General features: G+C 39.4%; 1 protein-coding gene across 20 annotated transcripts in view; it reads right to left on the reverse strand.

Annotated features, from left to right (window-relative positions):
• Positions 1 to 1,093: 1,093 nt before the first annotated feature.
• c2cd5 (C2 calcium dependent domain containing 5) overlaps positions 1,094 to 22,533 on the reverse strand; it is a 32,640-nt gene continuing 11,200 nt past the window's right edge. For 6 of the 20 annotated variants that reach the window (XM_037540132.1, XM_037540138.1, XM_037540137.1 and 3 more), the window contains 19 exons: positions 21,243 to 21,351; positions 19,222 to 19,275; positions 15,372 to 15,486; positions 13,948 to 14,118; positions 13,396 to 13,587; positions 12,629 to 12,815; positions 12,087 to 12,251; positions 10,809 to 10,949; positions 10,609 to 10,672; positions 10,468 to 10,529; positions 10,122 to 10,220; positions 9,931 to 10,020; positions 9,584 to 9,671; positions 7,255 to 7,338; positions 6,803 to 6,841; positions 6,371 to 6,472; positions 3,434 to 3,627; positions 2,243 to 2,389; positions 1,094 to 2,155 (listed from right to left, as the gene is read on the reverse strand). In XM_037540132.1, the coding sequence (XP_037396029.1) occupies positions 2,030 to 2,155; positions 2,243 to 2,389; positions 3,434 to 3,627; positions 6,371 to 6,472; positions 6,803 to 6,841; positions 7,255 to 7,338; positions 9,584 to 9,671; positions 9,931 to 10,020; positions 10,122 to 10,220; positions 10,468 to 10,529; positions 10,609 to 10,672; positions 10,809 to 10,949; positions 12,087 to 12,251; positions 12,629 to 12,815; positions 13,396 to 13,587; positions 13,948 to 14,118; positions 15,372 to 15,486; positions 19,222 to 19,275; positions 21,243 to 21,351 (2,229 nt within the window). In that variant the 3' untranslated portion in view covers positions 1,094 to 2,029. Of the gene's footprint in view, positions 2,156 to 2,242; positions 2,390 to 3,433; positions 3,628 to 6,370; positions 6,473 to 6,493; positions 6,716 to 6,802; positions 6,842 to 7,254; positions 7,339 to 9,583; positions 9,672 to 9,930; positions 10,021 to 10,121; positions 10,221 to 10,467; positions 10,530 to 10,608; positions 10,673 to 10,808; positions 10,950 to 12,086; positions 12,252 to 12,628; positions 12,816 to 13,395; positions 13,588 to 13,947; positions 14,119 to 15,371; positions 15,487 to 19,221; positions 19,276 to 21,242; positions 21,352 to 22,533 lie in introns of those variants that run through there. The other 14 variants (XM_037540135.1, XM_037540147.1, XM_037540144.1 and 11 more) reach the window with 7 other exon arrangements.

Genomic DNA, 22,533 nt, shown 5'->3' on the forward strand with positions numbered 1-22,533 from the left:
CGGGAATTCTCCTCTCTACAAGTTCTCTGGTTGTCACTGGCCTGACATCGTCGGTGTGGGCGTGGTCACAGTCCGCCTGATTCTGCAGAGCACATGATTGGGAGGCCAGTGAAAAGCTTTATATTGTTACTTTTATTTGTTTATTTATTTATTTTAAACATGCTTTACTGCACATGCTAAATGAAGGGATGTCTTTTGAGACCATTGCGGTCTTTTATGTCCACACTTATAGGAGCTAACGTCGTTACTACTATTCTCAATGTATTTCAGGATTGGTACCAAGTTGTGGCTACAACTGTATAATGTGATGCAAAAAAGTATAGATGATTCCTTTCGGGCCAAGAGCCTTTATACTGATGAGCTATTGTGTGGAGTCATAATGCATATAGACTTAAGCTAATAAAATATGTGACAATCACTATGTGCGTGGAAGAGTAGGACGGGCAGCCTGACCCAGGGGGGACATCCTGGAGCAGGTTCTCTGAGAGAGAACGGTAAGGGGTTCAGCTGGTTCATCTTTTAAAGGAACTTGTTTTTTTTGTTCATTTAGTTCACGGTTGTTAAGTTAGTTAGCCAACTGAAATTTAACCATTTATTGGTCTACATAGTATTTTACTGTTCTTCCAGCAGTCTAAATTAGGTAAGTTTCCAATAAGTTCAAATGGCTGTCCCTGTTTTAACACATTTATGGTACATGTAGGAAGCTTGTGACAACTCACAAAATTACAAAAGATGAGAGCATATAGCTTTTGGTTAAAATGGCCTGCTTGCAATTTGTGTTAAAGGCTTTAACATGTAACAACTACCATTTCTGGGATGTTAGTGATTCAAGTATGGGAAACACAGCTGCCTAAAACACTGAAATGCAGTCTACATGAACTCTTCTGTCTGTGTCCAGGCAGCCTCTAGCCATTGACTGTGCAGAAGCAGTGAAGATGATTGGAGTCATTACAGAAAATGTTATCACCACCTGCTGATAATGTCGATCCCTCTAAAACTCAGTCTCTTAAAAAAGGATTAGGTATTATTTTAGTTAAAGGAATCTTAATGATTAATCGTTTTGCAATTGAAAATGACTAGCAACACATCAGGACCAGTTATTAACATAGATATTTTAATTACTCTGCACCATTTGATTTGTCCTCAGGCAAACAGACAGACAGACATACACTGTAGACCATCAGTCCATAAATGAGCAGAGGTTTCAGCAAGCTGCCAGCCTCTTCAAGCCAACGGCCTTCTGTTCACCTCCATCTGTACATTCAAGTCTTTCCTGGGCACTTTGCTTTGGCATCCCTCTGCCCTCATATATAAGTATGGAAAGAACTAGCTGGCATTGCACATGCAAGAATAAGAAACTATGATCAGTGAGGGTTAATCCCAAACTGCTTTTTCTTTTTTTCCTTTTTTTTTTTTTTTTTTTACAGAAAATGCAGCCAATCTGGCACATGGTTTAAAAATAGAAAAAAAAAATATTTCCAGCATTTTTACATGATTGAAATATGATCAGTAGTAGTACATCATGAGAGATGTCTAAAATGACACTAAGCATGGCAGGAGTTTTGTGTTCAGCACGCTGAACAGGACGTAAGCATGAGTGCATGTGTTTACTTCATTCCTTTGGTGGAATAATAAAAGATGGCCACTGAAAGACTCTCAACGTTGACACTTGGACATTCTTTGCAGACTCATACACTCAAACGTCACATCTCTTAGCTGCCTCGGTCTTCTCTTGGATGAACGGAATGTCTACAAACATGGCCGATAAATAAAAGCATGGCGATTTTCCTTGCAAAAAGGCTTTCAGTAAAAGCTCGTAACGACATTGTATCAACATGGACGAGAAATATTTATACAAAGTATGCCACTCTGCCAATCAATCTATATGAGTTCACCTGGGAAAAAGTTCACTTTTCTTTATTCATCTTTGGAAGTCTGCTTGGATCTGCAGAGACAGACACTAAATCTTCTAGACTTGGAGTGTACATGTGTTTAAGGTTATAGAGGGTGTGTGTCTGCTTGTGAATCTTCACGTTCCCTCTCCACTGCTGGAGGTCTGTGCACTTGCTGAATGTGGCTGTGGAGGAGTTGCCTCAAGCTCAGACTCTCGAACGAAGATCACAGCATCTCCACTCACATTGATAAGGCACTGAGCCTGGAAAACACATTACAAAACAAGTAAGAAAGTAGGTACGTCTGTGTGAGAGCATGAGAGCAAATGTATAGATTTACACACACTGACCTGGTTCTTGTTAGGATTCTCCATAAACACACACTCCTTCATGTTGTAGGACACAACAGCATTTCCACCAAGAGCAGCTACATGGGCTCGTACCATAGCGAAAACCTCAGCGATAAACGAATGCAGGAACCCACTCACACCACCCTCCTAAAATACATACATAGTTAAGAAGCTTGGAAGATGCTTGAGCTGGCTTTACATGGAAAAATGTTCATGCAACTTTCAGAGAAAAAAAAGTCATGTTTGGTGTCATGACTCAGGAAAATGTTCATTTTACAAAGACAAAATTGACATTGTGCAACTCAAGTGCAGTTTAATTTCATGTAGGTTTGAAGAAACTACAGTTGCATCTAAGTAAAGCCAACCGAAGAATCACTCATTTCAAGGAATACTTCAGAATAAAGAAAAAGTAAATAACTTTCTATTTATTCCAGTTGACTAGCTAAAAGTTTGCTTCTTTAGTTTTGGACTGGAGCTATTAAGCTAACCAACACCAAATCAACAGTCATCCAAATGTTTTTCTGTAAATATATTCCCAAAACGTCTTTCAACCTGCTCAGACTGCATCCAGGTTTTCATTAAAGTCGTGCAGACTTGTCAATGTGATTTAAGCACAGTATGACATACAATGCTATATAAAAACAAAACAAAACAAAACTTCACAGGGTGCATAAATGCAGTGGCAGCCATTTCAGACTGCAGGTGTTACGCCAAATTCTGATTCCCCTGTACAGTCTGAATCCCCTTCATGTTGAGGCACAACACACAGACATAAGAATACTAGATCTCGATTGTGTACGCATTTTACAGAAAAAAGATTTGGGTGTCCATTGACTTCCAATGTTTGTTTTCAATGTTAGCAAAATGTGGACACCAAACATGACTTAACTGATCCACTACCTCTAGAATAAGTGGCAAATTACAAGTATAAGATTCCATTACTTCTTAGCTTCATTAGCCTTACAGCTCCAGCATAAAGATAAGAAAGAACTTAGGAAACCAAACATAGCTCAAGAGTGTCCAATCCTATCCACAAAGCACTGGTGTGGCGGCAGATTTTAATTCCAACAAAGCAGGAGCACACATCAACTGACAAATTAATGAGTAGAATCAGGTGTGCGCCTGCTTGTTTAGTATTTTCGTGTCCTTTAAAGAGCATGAATACATTTGAGGGTGAGTAACATGAATTACCTCTCGTAGTGAAGTGGTCTCCCTGATGAAGAACATGTTAATGATGCCGAGGTACTTGATTATTTTCGTTCCGGGAATAAAAGAGAGTGGGGTCATCTTGACCACTGTGACTGAACTACCGGCGTAGGAGCGATTTGACCTGAGAGAACGAGAACGACCCTCCGGCAATGGACTTGCTTTCTCTAGGGATGACACTGAGAGAGGGAGAGAGCGAGAGAGAGCGAGAGAGAAGGATTAGAGAGAGAGAGAGCGCGAGAGAGAGAGCGAGAGAGAGCGAGAGAGAGCGAGAGAGAGCGGTGGTAGAGGAGAAATAGTGGACATGGCTTTCAGAGGGCACGCTATTTAAGGGCAAAAATATGACTAGATAAACACAGGATCGAGGCAGCAAGGAGAGCGGACATGCATGCATCTCTGCGTTCATGTGCAGCGGAAAGAGCTTTATGTGATCAGAAAGCTCAGCAATGTGAAAATGCTACTAAAAAATGTAGGCTACCATACATCACATGCATACACACTGACACAGAGTGTGTAAGAGAGAGAAACAGTGAGCAAGCGAGCGAGCGATTGTGTTCATGAAGAATCTTGCGCTGTGGTAAGTCAGACTGCAATGAAAAGAGACAAGTAGTAATTCACCACTGAAAATTCGTATGTATTTTCTGCTACTTTTTCGTCTGAATAGTATTTTTAATCCCTGAAGAACATTTTGAAAAACATGCAAAATTGTCCTTTTTCCACAATCTCCTCCTGTTCCAAGATGTTTTCATAAAACTCACTTTATTTACTCCATAATGTCAACACTGAAAATAGCTTGCTCACCTATATAACTGCTTTCAAGTGAACAGCAACACTCCTTTCTTGACAAAGCAAGTCAAAGGCATGCATTTCCACCTACACTACATTGTCAAAAGTATTCGCTCGTCTACCTTCACACGCATATGACCTTGAGTGACATCCCATTCTTAATCCATAGGGTTTAATATGATGTTGGCCGACCCTTTGCAGCTATAACAGCTTCAATTCTTCTGGTAAGGCTTTCCACAAGGGTTAGGAGAGTGCTTATGGGAATTTTTGACCATTCTTCTAGAAGCACAGGTCAGACACTGACATTGGACGAGAAGGCCTGGCTTGCAGTCTCTGCTCCAATTCATCCCAAAGGTTTTCTATCCGGTTGAAATCAGGACTCTGTACAGGCCAGTCAAATTCTTCCACACCAAACTCGCTCATCCATGTCTTTATGGACCTTGCTTTGTGCACTGGTGCTCAGTCATGTTGGAACAGGCAGAGGCCGTCCCCAAACTGTTACCACAAATTTGGGAGCATGAAAGTTTCCAAAATCTCTTGGTCTGCTCAAGCATTAAGAGTTCCTTTCACTGAAACTAAGGGGTTGAGCTGAGCTCCTGAAAAACTACCCCGCACCATAATCCCCCCTCCACCAAAGTTTACACTTTCAGTCAGACAAGTACCATTCTCCTGGCAACCGGCAAACCCAGACTTGTCCATCGGATTGCCAGACGGAGAAGTGTGATTCGTCACTCCAGAGAACATCTCAACTGCCGTAGAGTCCAGTGTCGGTGCTTTACACCACTGCATTCGACGCTTTGCATTGTGCTTGGTGATGTAAGGCTTGGCTGCAGCTGCTTGGCCGTGGAAACCCATTCCATGAAGCTCTCCACGCACTGTTCTTGAGCTAATCTGAAGGCCACATTAAGTTTTGAGGTCTGTAGCGACTGACTCTGCAAAAAATTGGCGACCTCTGCATCCGCTGACCCCATGCTGTCATTTTATGTGGCCTACCACTTCGTAGCTGAGTTGCTATCGTTCCCAATTGCTTCCACTTTGTTATAATACCACTGACAGTTGACTGTGGAATATTTAGTAATGAGGAAATTTAATGACAGGTGGCATCCCACGGTACCACGCTGGAATCCACGGAGCTCCTGAGTGCGACCCATTCTTTCACAATTGTTTGTAGCAGCAGTCTGCAGGCCTAGGTGCTTGGTTTTATACACCTGTGGCCAAGGAATTGGAACACCTGAATTCAATGATTTGGATGGGTGAGTGAATACTTTTGGCAATATCGTGTATATTCAACTGGCAGTATGGTTACAAATTTGAACCCAAATTATCACTACAGTACCTGTGTCCACTTCCCACTGCACAACAGAACCATGCAAGTATGTTCTCTTTAGCTTGTGTCGTCACATAAATTCATATAAATCTAGCCCTAACAGTAATCACAAACAACAGTAGAAACAATAAAAGAGCTTCAAGCTTCAAACCGTCTTCCCACCTGATAGCTAGGCTTCCCCATCACACAATACCACCAGCCCGAAGCAACTACTGCATCCTTACAAACTGTTGTTAAAGCAACTTCTTCAGATAGCATTCTCTTCCAAGCATGTTGAGCTATATGGAATAGATACTGAACAGCATAGTAGAGCATAGTCACAAGAAGAGAGTCAAAAATACCTTAAACACTCACTCCCAATATGGGGGGAAAAACCATTTGATTTTTTTAATCGCCCAAGCCTGCGTAGCATACATAACACAGCCCTGCCATAAAGCCTTCATAATGCATCATAACCATTACACTGCACAGAGGCTAATAGAATGCATGCAACTATGAGAACTATGAGAGATGTCAGAGTTAAACATCACAGGTCATTTAGTTCTTTGTTAAGTCATGCTTATGACGCACTTATGCAGGCTTCAAGACAGAGCATTCTGTGAGGTGCTGCCATACTTACACATCATTCAGGCCAATTCAAAAATCATTCAGAAACCCAACCAATCCATCAATTCACACTCTTCATGTTAGAATATTGTCTTCACTAGGGGGCAGGCCTCAGATTTCACACTCTGTCAGTCAGTTTGGCGTGATCTGTTTATGCCAGCATAAGTGTGTGTGTGTGTCTGTGTAAATGAATGTGCTCCTACTTGTTTTAATTGATCCGCATCTTATGGTATGAGCTTTCAGTCTAAGCTGCTCTATCCAGGAGCTGCATCTATCTGTAAAGGAACTGTAATCAACTGAGGGGGCTGGGCACACATATAAACAAACACACACACACACACACACACACACACACACACAAAATGACAGACAGAAACACACAAACAGACATGCGCATGCCACCACATCAAATCACACAGACAAGAGACACACACGCAACAGAGGGATACATAGAAGAGGAAACAGGACATAGAACAAAAAAGAAAAAAGAAGAACAGAAAAGAAGGGTAAAATGGATGATGCTGGAGTGTGTGTTGCAGCACCGCAATCTGTCAGATACAAAAGGAGCAGAAATCAAACTGAAAAAAATAATCCTGCCACCGTGAAAACACCCAGTGAACAAAGCAAGGACTCACCTCGTGCACTCGGCAGGGGGCCTGAAACCTCAGACAAACCTAAGACACAGACACAAATGATTTCACATCACTTTGACCACTAAGACAAGTTGATATGAATATGTTTGCCAAGTAGGTTAGAAAGCGTATTACTGCAAGCTTTGGTAGCACTTAGGAGGGTCTCAGGCATCTGTAGTCCCTTTTACATCTGCACATTTATGGGTATTTTTCCCAGTAATTAAGCAGTAAGTGGTTATGTGAGAATGCAAGCTAGAGTTGCAGTCCCACACAATACCTAAAAAGGCTTATGTATGAAGAGTCACATCTACACTTAAAAAAAAAAAAAAAGGTGAAAATTAACAGGAGTGTCTTTTGTGCAAGCCGGAACATTGCTTGTAAAATGAACCTGGTGCTGTCCTGGGTTTTAAGTGTAAAAAGGGCTAAAAGGGCAAAAGGGAACAGGGAGAGTTTACCTTTAGCAGAGTTGAGGGGATTGGAGGAGGATTCAGCAGAGAGCTCTAGAGGGAACTGAAGCTGATCTTCATTTTCTGTAATCGCTGGAGAGGACATGCATGGTTAAGGGTTCAGATTAGCTTTGATCAACAGATTAAATCAGGGAAAAACTAAGCAACATGCTGTGGATGGGGCTATTTAATAACACTAATACATACACACGCGCGCAAATGAACAGTCAGTTCATTAAGACTGAATAAGAGGGAACAATTAACAATTTGCCATTTGACTGTTCTTGTAAACCTGCTGACAAACATTTCGTCTGACAGTGTTATGAATTTGTAGGGTTTGTAGAGTTTGTTTCATTTTCAAAGGTTTTCAGAGTTTACTTCAGTGTATTAACACGTTGCTCGCATAGTCTGTGTGAATGCTCTGCCCTGTTAACATGAACACAAAAATGGAAAAAAGGTGTTGCACATCGCTTGCACCAATCACAGGTAGTGTGTGTGAAACAGGCCTTATTCTCACACTGAACTTCTTAATAAACTGAGGCAGTTCTTCCTGTACATTTTTAAGGAAACAGACACAAGAATGAGTGCTTAATTGTTTTTTTTTCTGTAGGTATTTGTAAGGCAATACATACAAGATAAACTTCTTGTCTTCATTAGGGGTGCAGGAAAAACTCGATTCTTAGATGCATCGCAATGTGGACGTGAACGATTCTGAATCGATTCATAAATGTCAAAAATCAATTTCCTAAATTTTTATTTATACCGTAGTGTTGATGGAATGTAAAAAGTAGAACTTGGAAGTGGGTAAGTGCAGTGCCCGGACAGTCTGTGGCAGCACATAACAAAAACGCTACTGGATGAGCGAGAAATCCAACCGGCACACTGTACATTAAAGCTAGCTTAGGTCAGGGGTCACAACCAAAATGTTACGAAGAGAAATTTTGTCCTTTTAACAAAAATCAAACCACCTTGAGAACCTCAACATTTAATGTCTATTATGTTTCAGTGTGTGCTGATGTCCTAGTATAGGCTAAAAAATCTGAACGATAATGCAGATTTACTTTGCTCTGCTTTAAGCTTCTTCTTTAAGTTTCTTCCATCTCCGCCAGAAAACTTTTCATCAGAAGTTGAGCAGCTTATTGTAAAATGTCTCTCAAAGTTTGGCTGTTTTATGAGGCTGAAGTTGCTTCTCATTCGAATTTTCCCATTCCACCTTAAATTCTGCTTGAGGCACCGAATGCAACTGCTGCATCATTTAAGATCAAACAGGGAAATTTGAAGGAGAAGCGACTTCATCTTCGGAACTTTAGTGTTTGACAGTCTCTGGTTGCAGATTTAAAGTTCCAGGAAACCTAGTGCAGCGCTTGTAAACGCGAATAAGACCATTAGTCTCCAGTCAGATCTGTCTTTCCATAGCTACTAGTGAGGTGAGACTTCATTGCCATGTGACCTGCAGTCTGCACGCCATTTCTATGATCGCCATTTGCCATCTGCATGCCATTTCTGGTCGTTGAGAACCAGGGCTTTTGTGCCATGTTGCACACTTTGGAGCCAAGATTCAGCGTCCAGTCTCGAAAATATTTTACTGACGCAGTGACCCCTGACTCTCTACAACAAGACCAAAACCGAAGTCATAAAATCAAAAAAATCAAAATGTGCTGCGTGGGCATCCATTACCACTGGGTCGTATGTCACCCTAACAGCGCATTTTATCGGAGATTAGTGGCAGCAGCATCTCAAACGAGAGCAGTAAATGAGAGCCTTCTAGATCACTTCCATCTGATTTACTAATAAAAGATATTGGAAGTAAATGCATTTGCTTTAAAACTACCGAAAACAGAAATTCTGTAAAGGAAAAAAACAAAAAATGCATCAAGATGCATTGATAATCGTTTTATAATTGCATCGCAACCCTCAATCGCAATTTAATCGAATCGTGAGGTGCCTAAAGATTCCCACTCTAGTCTTCATGCTCTTGTACTGTAATAGCTGCACTCAGCCAGCTAAATGTCTATAAGATGTCTTTTTGCATCTTGGTTATCACTTGTGCACTGCTCTTCGTACAGATCACTTTTATTTTAAGCATTTTAGCATAATTATGCACTAAAAAAATGAATATTTAATGTAAAACTGAAATGTGCAGAACACACAGCATGGTGTTTGGCTCAGATACTCATATGGAATTAGCCTACTAATGGGATCCATGACGTGGACAAGAGAGCTATAATTTCCTCAGTCTTCACATTCATCCTAAATAATACGTTAAATAATATTATTCCGTTTCATGTTTATTCTGGAAAGAACTCTCGTACACACATGCAGGTGCATACACACTCACCTTTCATAAGATTCTTGTCTATACTTTGTCTGCCATTCTCCTGTGTCTGATCTTTATCAAAGCTCATAGCAACAGCTGTCACTGCCACCTGTCAATCAAGCAGAACACAAAATCACAAGCAGGGTCTAAAAAAATAGTGGTAGGCATTGTAAAGCACTCAAAATAATCCATAATAATTCAGCACTGAAAGACCCGCCAAGTCAGACCACATCTTTACTCTAGTCCAAGTTCCTAACACTCCTGAGACAGATAAGTAAGGGGTTAATCTACTGGATCATAAGAAAAGCCAAATAGTGCATTTACCTTTTTCTTTTTTTTTTTCTTTTTTATTTGAAGTCACTTCTTACCTGTATAAGCTCATCTTCAGGCACAGCAACAGTAAAGTTCACATGGCAGAGGCAGCAGGGCACCATGGAGCGCAGTTTGAAGTACAGACTCTAACACACACAAACATACACAAGTGTCTCTTTCAAACAATCAAAGTCCTTTGATTGTACAACAACAGGAAAGGTAGGTATTAGGTAAAGAGTGAGCTCACCTTAAGCAGGTTCTCACAGAGGTCATTGAAGACCTTATTCAGGCCCTGATTAGTCAGATTTACATTGCTGAGACGAAAGACCCTCACGGACGTAAACATCTACAGAAGTGAAAAAAACATGAAACATACAGTTTCACACTACTTTAGATGACACACTGTATGGCATTCGTCCAGTTACTGGTATTAAATCAATACACTGTTTAACTGAATACATGAAAGTCTTTGTGGACTGAAGGATCAAGAGAACTGTTATATGCTTTTTAAAGAGGTGTTGTGACCACAGTTATTAATCTTGCCATGAGAAGTGAAAAGATATGGAGTAGGTATACAACAAATTGAACAGTACCTGTAAAGCTGAAGTCCAGTTATAAATCCCAGGCATGATTTCAGTGTTGCAGCTGTAAAACCCTGTGGGTGAGACGCACATAAATAAACGTGAGGAGAGAAAAGGTAAGAAAGGCAGAAGCGAGAAAAGGAGAGGAATTACCTGGAGGCGTTGGGGCATCAGTAAGGAGGGAGTGAATGTCTTCAACAGCATCCGTGTCATCAATCTGGAAAATGCAGCAAAATCCACAAGCCTTATTGAATAAAATACATCTATTCAGATCAAATACAGTTATTTTGCATAAATCTACCTAAACTCTATGAATAAACTAATTTAGTCCATTTTGCATGCATCTGTCGTACCTCCAGAACAAAGGCATCTTTCTTTCCATGAGACAAGTCTAACTCTGACACTTCATCTGAGCTCTCTGAGTGAGAGCGAAAGAGGCGGGAACGCTGCCGGGGTTCAGGGATCGGAGAGCCAATCACCTCTTCAACCAAGTCCTGTATAAGGAACACACAGGCACTGACTAATCAGAGGGCAGTTCAGTGTCATGGCAGATAAAGGTTATAGATCATCAGAATAGTCTGTTGGCTCAAAGGTTGAAGGATTCCCTTTGGAGCTATTGCTGTGCTTACAGTAGAGTTACAGTAGACTCGGAATTTGGTGATAAGTAAGTTTGTAATAAAATTGCCAGTCCAAGCACTGTATGTATCAAAAATCACAGAAACAAATGTATACTGTAGCAGTTTCATATTATTTTCTTTAAAACTACCCATTGATGTTTTTGTCCAGCTACTCTTTGTTAAGAATAACTCAGGACCAAATAAAACTCAAGAATTTTAATGCTAACAACAGCAGGGAATTATAAGTGGCTGCTTTATAGAGTTAAAGATCCTCTGCTACTTTAAAGAAAAAAAAAATACAACTTGTAAACCACAGCAGCCCTGCAGGAGGTCAGCATGATTAGTTGTGAAACACCTGTTACTCTTAAAGAAAGGGTGGTGCATCCATGTGTTTGTTACTGAGCGCATATGGTCACCTTAGAGAGTGAGTGTAAACACAAGCCTGCATGCTTTTATTACTGTGTTGTGTGAGTTTATAAATATAGTTGTGTGTACTAGAGGTTTGTTACTTAACCCGAACCCAGCAGGGCCCGACAATATATCTCTGCAAGGTATGATCAGCATTTCCACAAAAATATACTGACAATAAAAACCGTTAGTGTATTACAGATGTGCAAAATGCCCAGCACAACATATTTTGTCAGTTAACTTTCAAAGCACTACAATGTTGTGTCTATGAAAATCTGGGTGTTCAGGTGGAGTTAGTCAGTCAGGCCGGGTCAGGTCAGGGCAGGTCATGGGTATGTGTTGGGCTCGGGCTTCAATTTTGTGCAGACCTCTGGTCTGTACTTTATTGAACTGCCATGCATTAGAATGTACCGTATTGATGCATCGGAAAGCTTCTGGGTCCAGAGTGAATAGTTTCTTTATCAGTTCAGAGAGAAACACAGTATTGGCCAGTTAATATCCAAAACCCATTCAGCAAAAAGCTCTGTGGCAGCAGACCAAAACACAATACTACCCAATCTAAAAAGTTACAACCTCAAGTTACTGTTATAGTGTGTATACACTTACCGGAGGGTTGATCTCATAGAGCTCTTTGTTTTTGGCAATGGTGTCATTGATTTTCTTTTGCATGTTTGAGATGTGTTGTTCATACGTGATGTCACTGGGGGTCTTTCCTGCTATCTGGATCCCTCCTGGACTGGGCAACGCTGTTAGATAAACCCCTGTAGCTGACTACAACACACACACACACACACACACACACACACACTTGCTTCTTATAACCTACCTAATATCTCAGGACACAATTACAGCTTAAGGAAACAATATAGTGTATACTAATGTGCTGTTGGAACAAAATCTCTCCAAAATGGACACAAAAATGTTATTAATTTACTTTCATATCATTATTAATTAATTCTGGGTAATTAAGTCATTCTGGACATTTCTATTGGTCTACTAATAATGAAATTTCCACATAGTGTAAATGGGCAGCTGGAGGTTTCAAATTACATAATAATAAGGGTTTGTCCCAACAGTACTGATAAGTTGCATATGAAATGAGTGAAGGGAGAAATGAGCTATATTGGGATCACAAGTGCACTACTCACAGCCAGGCCTAGCAGCATGTTCTCTCCCACACTGATCTGGATGCGCAAGCCAAACAGTGCATTCATGCTGCGCAGCTTCAGCTTGTTCATCAGCTGTGTGTGCAGCTCGTACTCCAGAAAGGGCAACAAGTTACTAATGGCTGTGGCATTGCCCTCCCCCTGAGCCTTCTTTTTAGTCCGACACAACCTTAAGAAGGAGAAAGAGAGATTTAAATAGCCTACGTTATATATTTTTCTTGTATTTCCCTAGTCACCGGTGAACTTGATGCAGGTTTAAAGTACCAAAAGTAATCAATATCAATTTTATATGACCATAAGTACTCTTTAGTATTACTACTACTCCACTAGCATTACTATTTAGAGGGAATTAGTTTTATAAGAGTGGGTGGGGTAATGTCATTATATACACAACAATTTATACATAGTATATTAACCTATTACTGCAAAAAATAAATATAAAAAGATACAAGCACTTCAACTCTTTAAGGCCATTGCCAATAAAAATGTGTCAATTTCTGCCATTTCATCTAATATAATGTAATTGCTAAATGCTTCTGATGTGCTTTCTGAACTGTAAAGAACATGACCTAATGATTTGTGACATGGCTTTTAATAAAATATCAAGATATTTAAGAAGTGGAATTGTATACATATCATGACTTATAAGCTGTTTAGGTTAGACAGTTATTATATCCATATCGGTAGTTGGTATCAGTAGTGAAAATGGTATGGGTACATCTCTAAAATTAAGAATGAAAATAACACACCTGGCCTGTATAAGGCAACCCTTGCCGGTAACATTGGCTTCAGTAGGCAGGTCTATAGTAGTGAAGAGCACATCAGGGACTTTATAGCGCCGACAGCAGTGGCAGTATGTGAGCTGAGCGGGAAATGGCATGTTCAATTCATCATATGGGATGTGACAAAACGCACAACCAGGGGACATCAGGTCTTCAAACCTAACACAAAGACACAGAACAATAAATACTCCACCTCTCAATATAACATGTTGGGAAATGCATAGCATGGTCAGTAAGGACTCACTCTCTCTCATACACATGCTTACAGGGAGATATTTAATATGCATAACTCTATGCTCAAGACAAAATTTAAATAAAAAAAAAATTAGATATTATGTCCCCCCCCATCCCATCCCCCCACAAACACAGACAGACATCTTTCTTTTGCAAATATTTAAAAGGGTTAGTCTCTGTGAAAACCTGTGAATCCTCTATAAATCTTCAACCACACACAGCAGCCTCATTAGTAAAGTTTAGTGAGGTTTTAGTCCTTCAGTACAGGGCATGTGATTAACCTACCCTAATGAGGCTGTACTACCCATATCACCCTCGCCCTTCTCTGCCCCTGAGGTAAAGACAGACGCTTGTTGCCGTGACAACCTGTGTTCTGTGTCCAGGGCGCTGTCCTGCATGAAGCGGGAGCTGAGGATAGCAGCAGTGCCCGACGCTGAGAGAATACACACTTCCTCACTGCAAAATACACAGACATGTGCCTTATCCATTAGTGTGAATAAAAATTAATTTGCGAGCAAAGCAGCATGTGAATGTGTACACTGCAGTTTAAGTCTGGGGACACTTTGCTTTCTTTTGAAATTTTCTTAGTAATGACTTACTGACTGATCTTAGGCCAGAAACATACTCAACACACGTACACAAATGCAAATGACAGCAGCCACAAATGCACTGCAAATATGTCTTGCCGCACATAATTAATGCATGTTATTACATCACTGGGGCAAGTAAAAAAAACTCTACTTAACACGGACAGAATGAAGTGTTGTGCAAAACAGTGCTTTTGTGTACATGCATGAAATATGCTTCTTGCCTTACTTTTCAATTAAAAAAAAGAAAGGTGTTGTAACCAGCAAACACAATGAAAACACTATAAATTGTGTTAAGAAAGATCAAAATCCCTGCTAAGGTTTTGTTAACATAATGCAGCTAGTTGCTTACACAACACTCAGCTTCAAGATCAACCAAGTGCCATTCTTAGCATGAAGAGCAAGTTTTGCCCATATAATATTTTGATACTTTTTATTTCCAAACTATTGCTAAAAGTTTTGATTTATACATTTCAAAAGATGCCAAGAAACAAATTTGTTATGTCAGACAGATGGTTGAGTCTGACTTCATTTTTGCTTACATGTCTGGGTAATAGAAAAAGGTAAATGGTTTAAAATCTTTGTTTAGCTCTGTATTTTCAATATCAGTTTAACTGACTAGTCAAGTGTGGTGTTTCCAATTATAATGTCTCACTAACTTATCGTCTTCCTCTTTCATACAAACAGGGTGAACTGCAAAATCATGAGGGAGAGCATTAAGCTTTCAGCTAAAGTTACTTGGGTGTGACATTTTTTATAGTTTAATATCTATCATTAATTAGCTGCCATTGTCCTCCAGGCTTCATGATAAAATGTTTTGTTTAAATCAGTGGTAAACTCTGAGAATTGTCAGGAATCCACATATTTATTAAAAGCCTTGTCTTTTATTAAAACTAAGTAACTGCACACCAACATAATGAGTGAATACTGCAGTACTAGAAATATTCTGGCCAGCCCTAAACATGTCAAGCAGTGTGTGCTGCTGTATTAGTCAACTGGAATAGTGTGTGAGCCATTTTACAGACAAAGAAAACATGTTGATTTATTGAAAATATTTGAAAAGGCTTGTGTGTCCCCAAACTTTTGACAGTCAACACGAATGTGTGTCTGGGTGAAAAGTACCAGATGCTGGTGGACTCGCTGTAGCCCACCACAGCGTGACAGCCCAGAGCTTTAGCGTGAGACTTTATCTCCTGACGGATCTCCTCCCACCAAGCATCTCGTGTCTCAGGCTCATCTGAAACACATAGAAAGCACAAACTCACACATTTGCACAAAGTCAATATGCACAAAAACTCTTTCACACTTGCACACATTTCCTCTCTCTCAGAGCAAGGGGTTTTTAAAGATGCTCATTAGAGCAAGCACAAATAAACCCCTTTGGCAGTATGCAACAGATCAGGAGAAGAATGGAGCTAACAACAGTGAGGATGAGGATGATTATGATAATGCAAGTGTGATTATTATATTGCCATTCTCCTGATGGCTCATCCTCTTAATCTCAGGGATGGGCAAAACGACAGGATCAAACACTCTCACCTGATTACAAATCAGAACATTCATTCAGATTTGCAGACATGCGATCTCACAGAAATTCTTAATGAGGGCAAACTCTTTTCTGGTTGAGCCAATAGCAGAGGGAAGGAATAACGGGTGAGTAAATAAGTACACAAGTGACCACAACTGAAAAGTGGAGGACAAAGTGACAGTACTGAAATGAATAAAGGATAAATGAAAAGAGGAGAATTAACAGGCCAATCACTTAGAATTCTAAACAACAACACTAGTTTTGTGCGTCTAACAATGTTACATGTATTGGCAAGTGCTATAAATGCCTTCACTGAGAATCAGTTTGATTCAAGGCTTTTACCATTATTATTTATCTGTCTTTGGTCAATATGCACTACATGCCTACAGCAAAACCTAGGAGCTTGCATGACCTAAACTACTTCTCAGTAAAACCTCTCTCAGACTGTGAGCTTCTCTAGCTGAGATATTAAAGGAATTCAGTGTTTTGCTGGCTGCTAGTCACAGCTTGTCAGGGTCTTCCCAGCTACTGAAAAAAGGCAGATTTCTGAAAACTGACTTGCATCTTCATGTACAATACAAACCCACAGCTGTTGCCCTCTTGCACTTCAGTTTGTCTGATGTAATGTTTTGCTTCCAAGTGATTTAACGGCATTAAACCAAATTTTATGAAAACGTGGTCTGACAAAACTGAAAATGTAGGGAGTTCTTTCCGCCACCTGACAAGTTATACTACTATGAACAATAGCACAGATCTCACATCTCAGCAATGTCTTATTATTACCCTGAGGTAACATTTTTTTCTTTCCAACAAAAATAAATGCGTTACTTATGACCTAATTATTCGAAGCTACATGCCCAAGATTGTTCAGGAACTGCAACATTCTGCAAGTAACAGTGGCTTCTTTCCTTTAACTGGCAGAAGGGCCAGATTTTACACAGACATTTTTCTTTACAGAGCATTGACGAATGTGCAGCTTTTGACAATATCAATGCTTTTTCCACTGTCAAAATTAAAAGTGCATTAAGACGCGCAGAGGTCAGAGACCACCTTTCCTTTATTTCAGGAAATACTTCTGAGATTAGATGCAAGATAATCCACTTGCATAAAGGAGAAAAAAAGTCAGTACAAAAGTAGAACTTAAAGCTTTCATCTTTGAGAAATGAGAATGAAGCTCCACTCTTGCCTCAGATTTGAAAAAAATCTACAGATATCCTCAGCAGACAAATCAGCGCTATGAGTCTGAAAGGATATGTAGCTATCAAGAAGCCCTTACTGAGAAAAGAAACAAAGGGACAATAAATAAATAAATAAAGAAAGAAAATATCTGCCAGTGTTCTCAGAAGAATGGACTGACTTCATTGTTTTGAATGGAAATTAAATAAATGAAGGGTGGTCTCTTGGAAGGGTTGGACTTTTGGAAGGGTTGACTTTTATCAGAAATCTTTTACTCAGTAAAATCCAAAGGCAAAAAATGTATATTTAAAAATTAAATGTTGGGGACAGCAGAGAAGCACAAGTCTACAAAACTTAAGTTAAAGCACAGACAGAATTGAGTTTTCCCAAATATACACATATATGCAACCATAAACAACTACAATAAATTCTATTACAGCACATGACCTCAGTGCAAACACACATACTGTAGAACGGTATACACGCATCCACTGAAATATATAAAAGCAACCATGGAGGGCTGGGTCATGGGTACCAGAGACAGAGTTACTGAGTGGTCAAAGTTATCGCCATAGTTACAAGAAAAGCAGGGCGATGCGCATGCCTCTCTGGATCATTTGGTCATGTGATGATGTGATCAAGGAGGAAAGGATGTTGGGTAAGGGTTCTGGTGAAGAGCAGCCAAAGCCAATCGAAAACATTCAGCCAGCAGAGAACAGCTACACAGCCAGCTAAAGCATGCTGCAGCCGCCTCACACACACACACACACACACACACACACACACATATCCAACACAGCGCATGGCAGCTCATGCAACACACACTACTGAGAAAAACCCAAAAAGTGTGTGAGTTTTTGTGTCTACAGAATTTTGTGTATATGTGTGATGTGTGAAATACTTTGAGTTGATAAGCTAATGTGGATAGTATTAAAGGCATACTCCTACATTTATTAGACTAATCTCTACCCGATGCATCTGTGGCATTAATTGGACAATTTCAACACATGTCCCTGTAAAGAACAATGTTAAGTCTAAATCCACTTAAAATAAAAACTGATTTCTGACAAAAACAAAGATTAATTAAACGTAATTGGTAGTTAAATTCAACTGAACAAGTTCTTTCAGAAAATTATTGTTTTCCAGAGGTATGAATTTCTGATTATACATTGCCAATGTAAACATAATATGCTGCCAGCGTGATGGTGCAGGGGCTCCTTTTTAACATAGTGGGGGCCTAATCATGAACTTGAATGAAAATATGTTAGAGAATTACTAATTGTGTTGTTTGACGGTTTGGAACTTGGATAAAACTTCATAGGAATAGCTTTAAATGTCACATTCCCTCATGTTTATAGTATTCTCAAGTGTGTAATAGTTGGTTTTGAATTTGTTACACCGCCGTGCCGTTTAAATGGTTATTCGCAAAATTCAGCTGTTGTCCAATGGCTTCTATTATGAGTAAGTTTCAGTACTGTGCTCTTTACAAAGTACAAGGAAATGGTTCAGTATTATTGGTAAGTGACTGCATAACGTAGATATGGCAGATACAGATTAGGCTAAAAAAATGCCATTTAATGGCTTACATTAAAAGCAACTATTCACAATTATTTCAATGATGAAAGCCAGAATCATTTACACTACCATTTAAAAGTTTGGAATCACGTGTTATGTTCATGATAAATTTTATACATAATATTAACTTATTCAAAATATATTACCTATATCCCAAGAAATAGGCACCATAAAGTATTTAAGGCATTTTAGTCAACATTTGATGAGTAAATATTTATATAGTCTAGGACAGTGTAGGATGAAGTGTAGTTATATATTTTGAAATTATTTCTCAATCTCAATGCTATACAGCTTTCTAAGCCATTTTTAGCTTTGTTCACTATTGTGGACACAATTCAAATTTCTTCATTCTTTTACAGCTTCTTAGCTTCATACTAATTGTTTGAAAGCTATGAAACTATACAGGACTAACATAGTGAGTTTATATAATTATCTGAAACCATTGATTCTGAACTTTTGAATAACGATTCCAAACTTCTGAATGGTAATATAGGTTCAAACATTTTTTTGAGGTGAGAAATAAAAAATAAGAATAATAATAAAAATTAAAATAAATAAATAAATAACCAAACTACATTACTTTTTGAGTATTGTGTGTGTGTGTATGTGTGTGAGCGAGCGCTGATATGAGCTTGAAACTGAGCTGCCAAGAGCTGTGTGTGTGTAAATGCAGGACTGGGGGTAGGGTAGTACCTGCGGTGAAACTATTCCAGTCTAGCAGTTTGTATGATCTGGTGTTACCCAAGGCTGATTCAAAACGCCACATTAGTAGATCAGTTATAGGAGCAGAGAGAGAGAGAGAGAGAGAGAGAGAGAGAGAGAGAGAGAGAGAGAGAGAGAGAGAGAGAGAGAGAGAGAGAGAGAGAGAGAGAGAGAGAGAGAGAGAGAGAGAGAGAGAGAGAGAGAGAGAGAGAGAGAGAGAGAGAGAGAGAGAGAGAGAGAGAGAGAGAGAGAGAGAGAGTAGAAAAGAAGAAAAAAAAGAACACACAAACTACAAACAAGAGCACAACACTGGACAACACCACTCCACAGGAACTGCAAAGACAGACAAGAGAGTTATCGTCAGAGAGAGAGAGAGAGAGTGCAGAGACTGGGGAAAGAAAAGGCAGAGAGGAGATAGAGGATGAAGTAGAGATGAAGAAAGGGAAGGATATATATCTAGAGAGAGAAGAGAAAGAGAAAAGCATGCAGCAGCACTATGTCACTAGGTCAGTGGCTCTATATCAGCACAGTAAAAATTATTCAAGCAGCACCTAGAACCAAACCATGCTTCACATTCAGGTAACACTTACACCCTACCACTCCCTCACATTCACTCACACACACACACACAAAGATAAGTAGAGTGGATTTTTTTTTTTGCAGTCAAGAGTGGGATTATAAACTTTAACCTCTTGAAATGTAGGTTATTTAAACTTAGTATTCAGTAAAAGAGAATAAATTCAATATGTGCTGTAGTTATAAGCGTGAGGAACTGAAATGTGGGCCCAGACATTAGTTCATTCTGTTTAAAAGGTTTTAAACATGTATGTGTGGCTTTTACATATTGTAAACAAATACACACTATGCGAGTTTGGAAGTGTGTTACTTGCACACAACTTCAGCATGTGTGTTCAATTCTGTGAATCAGGTGAATGTACCTCGACTCTAGAATCTCAAAACATTCTCATACGGGTCAGACTACAATTTAACTCTTATAATCCTAAAACTCTGAAAATTTGAACATCTTAAACTTGAAAGAAACCTACATTATTACTTCAGGTGAAATGGGCATATTCAGGTATTAAGCCAGTTTGTATAGTATGTGCATCATTGCTGAGCACTATTTCATAGAAGAAAGTAATTGCTGGCACAGGAAGTGGTGGCACAGCACCAGCAGTGACAGGAGGGTGATATGCAGGGTAGGAAAGATGAAAATTACGCACAAGCACAGGGTAAAATTGGAAAAAGCTTTTGGAAGCATGATGGTAGCATTTACTAACACATGACATACATTCCAGTATTAGGACAGCCAGTTTGGAGTGTTTTGCAGTGTTGGGAATACTCCACATTTAAAAAGACAAACATGTGCACCGTGTATCATTCCAATACTTTGAGGAAATAGGAAATACAGGGAGTAGGGATTAGTAGATGCACCATGTGCAGCACAGAGGTAAAAATAAATAACTGAATATATGAGACCTGCAAAACAGATGCAGTCATTTGGTTGTCAGGCAGACAGGGCATGCAGCAATAGATCATGTGATGCAGAACAGATTCCACATTTCACCTCTAGCCCTAAAGCTCAAAGAAGTACAATTACTATGAATTTTCTGGTGGTTTTCTCCTTAAACTGCTTAATTTGCCTTTAGAAAAAAGGTCCTCCTATTGCTTGAACTTCCTCATCAAATTTGCAGTACAGAAATATTCCATTTAACCACAAAAAACATTACATTGCTTACATTACTCCATATACAATGAAGTTTTGTCAGACTAAGTTAATTAGGTGTGCAGTGTTCAACCATCAAATTGAACTACAAGGCATTTCCAATTGGCAGACACACTGCATATTATCTTGCCATCATCAAAAGGTTTCTTGTTGGCTTATTACAATTTTAACTATCATTTATACTAAGTTGACAGGTGTAGGGGCTGCATTAGTCTTATGTCTTAGAGTATTGTAGGTTGTTATAATGTTGTGAACTGTTTATCTGTTGTGTTGCAGGGTGTCTTACCAGGGTTGTGGATTCGATCCAGAAGCTTGACCGATCGTGCGCTGACCACCCCACCCACATGAAGCAGAAAACCAGGAGGGAAACTGGTCAAGGTGAAGAAGGGAAACTCCTGAAACACACAAACATCTTATAGGTTTTATACTGCCCAGTGTATCTTAGATATTATGAGAAGTGCACAACTCAAAACATGCCAAAGTAGCTTTAGCATTCTGATAATACAACACAAATGATTTTCCAGGAAAGAAGCTCTCTGGTAACCGCAATGTTCTCTATATGTACAGGGATAGAGTCAAAGTTCATTTATGTACTCTCAAGCTCTTCATATTAAATACATAAAAATGTAATAGTACTAATTTATTTACAGCAAATATGCTTATGATTGTTTTAATTGATTAAATGATTACACACTTACATGCAACAGAAATAACTATCTTTACTGTGCCAGTACATATAATAGGCACTGCATTTATTTTAAGAGCACTCCTTAAGGATTTCTTAATAAATCTATACAATGTAACATGCAAAATGTTAGAGATCTGCAAACAGCACAGATACCCTCAACATGTCTTTTTTACCATTTGTGAACACTTTACACAAAGAGATATGCGTACATAATGCATAAGAAGTCCTGAGTAAGTGCTCTTAACTGTTACCAGCTTCACTTTCTCAGGGTCATACAGTACAGTGCCATCAAAGACCACACTTCATTTACCAAATTTGTAGTCAAAATGCTGTTAAGTACAAGTTATTTACGTTTCAGTAATGGTCTAACTCGTAATATGAAGAGTATACAGTAGTTTGCCTGGTATGGTCATTTCAGGGGTCTTTCTGCTGCTCTCCCTGCCTTAGGCTTTCCATGCATGCACATGGAAGGGCAGAACCATATCCCCAACTATAACTACTGTAAATAGAAATTACATAATTTCTTTGACCAAGTAGTCTCAACTGAAATTGAGCATAGCGTTGGTTCGGGCAGGCCACAAAGTCAAGCTGAGGCCAATCTCAAATCAGCAGCTGTCCAGATCTGATCTCTATCACTTGATGGCTCAGCTGATCACCTCTATGCATAAAACTGATTAACTGATTCATTAGGGTGCTATTTGAGATGCTTTAGCCTTCCCTTTCTCACGGCTTACTCTGCAAGCCTTTTCTCAGTCTCCGGCAGGCCGGGGGTTTGCGAGGTCTTTTTTCTGCTCTCCCTGCCTTAGGCTGAACAATGGCAGGGAGGTCCCAGAACAGAGCCATACTGCCATTTATAATATATAATATTTATAATTATATACTTACTGCA

This window comes from Pygocentrus nattereri, chromosome 7 (genome assembly GCF_015220715.1).
Source record: "Pygocentrus nattereri isolate fPygNat1 chromosome 7, fPygNat1.pri, whole genome shotgun sequence".
NCBI lineage: Eukaryota > Metazoa > Chordata > Actinopteri > Characiformes > Serrasalmidae > Pygocentrus > Pygocentrus nattereri.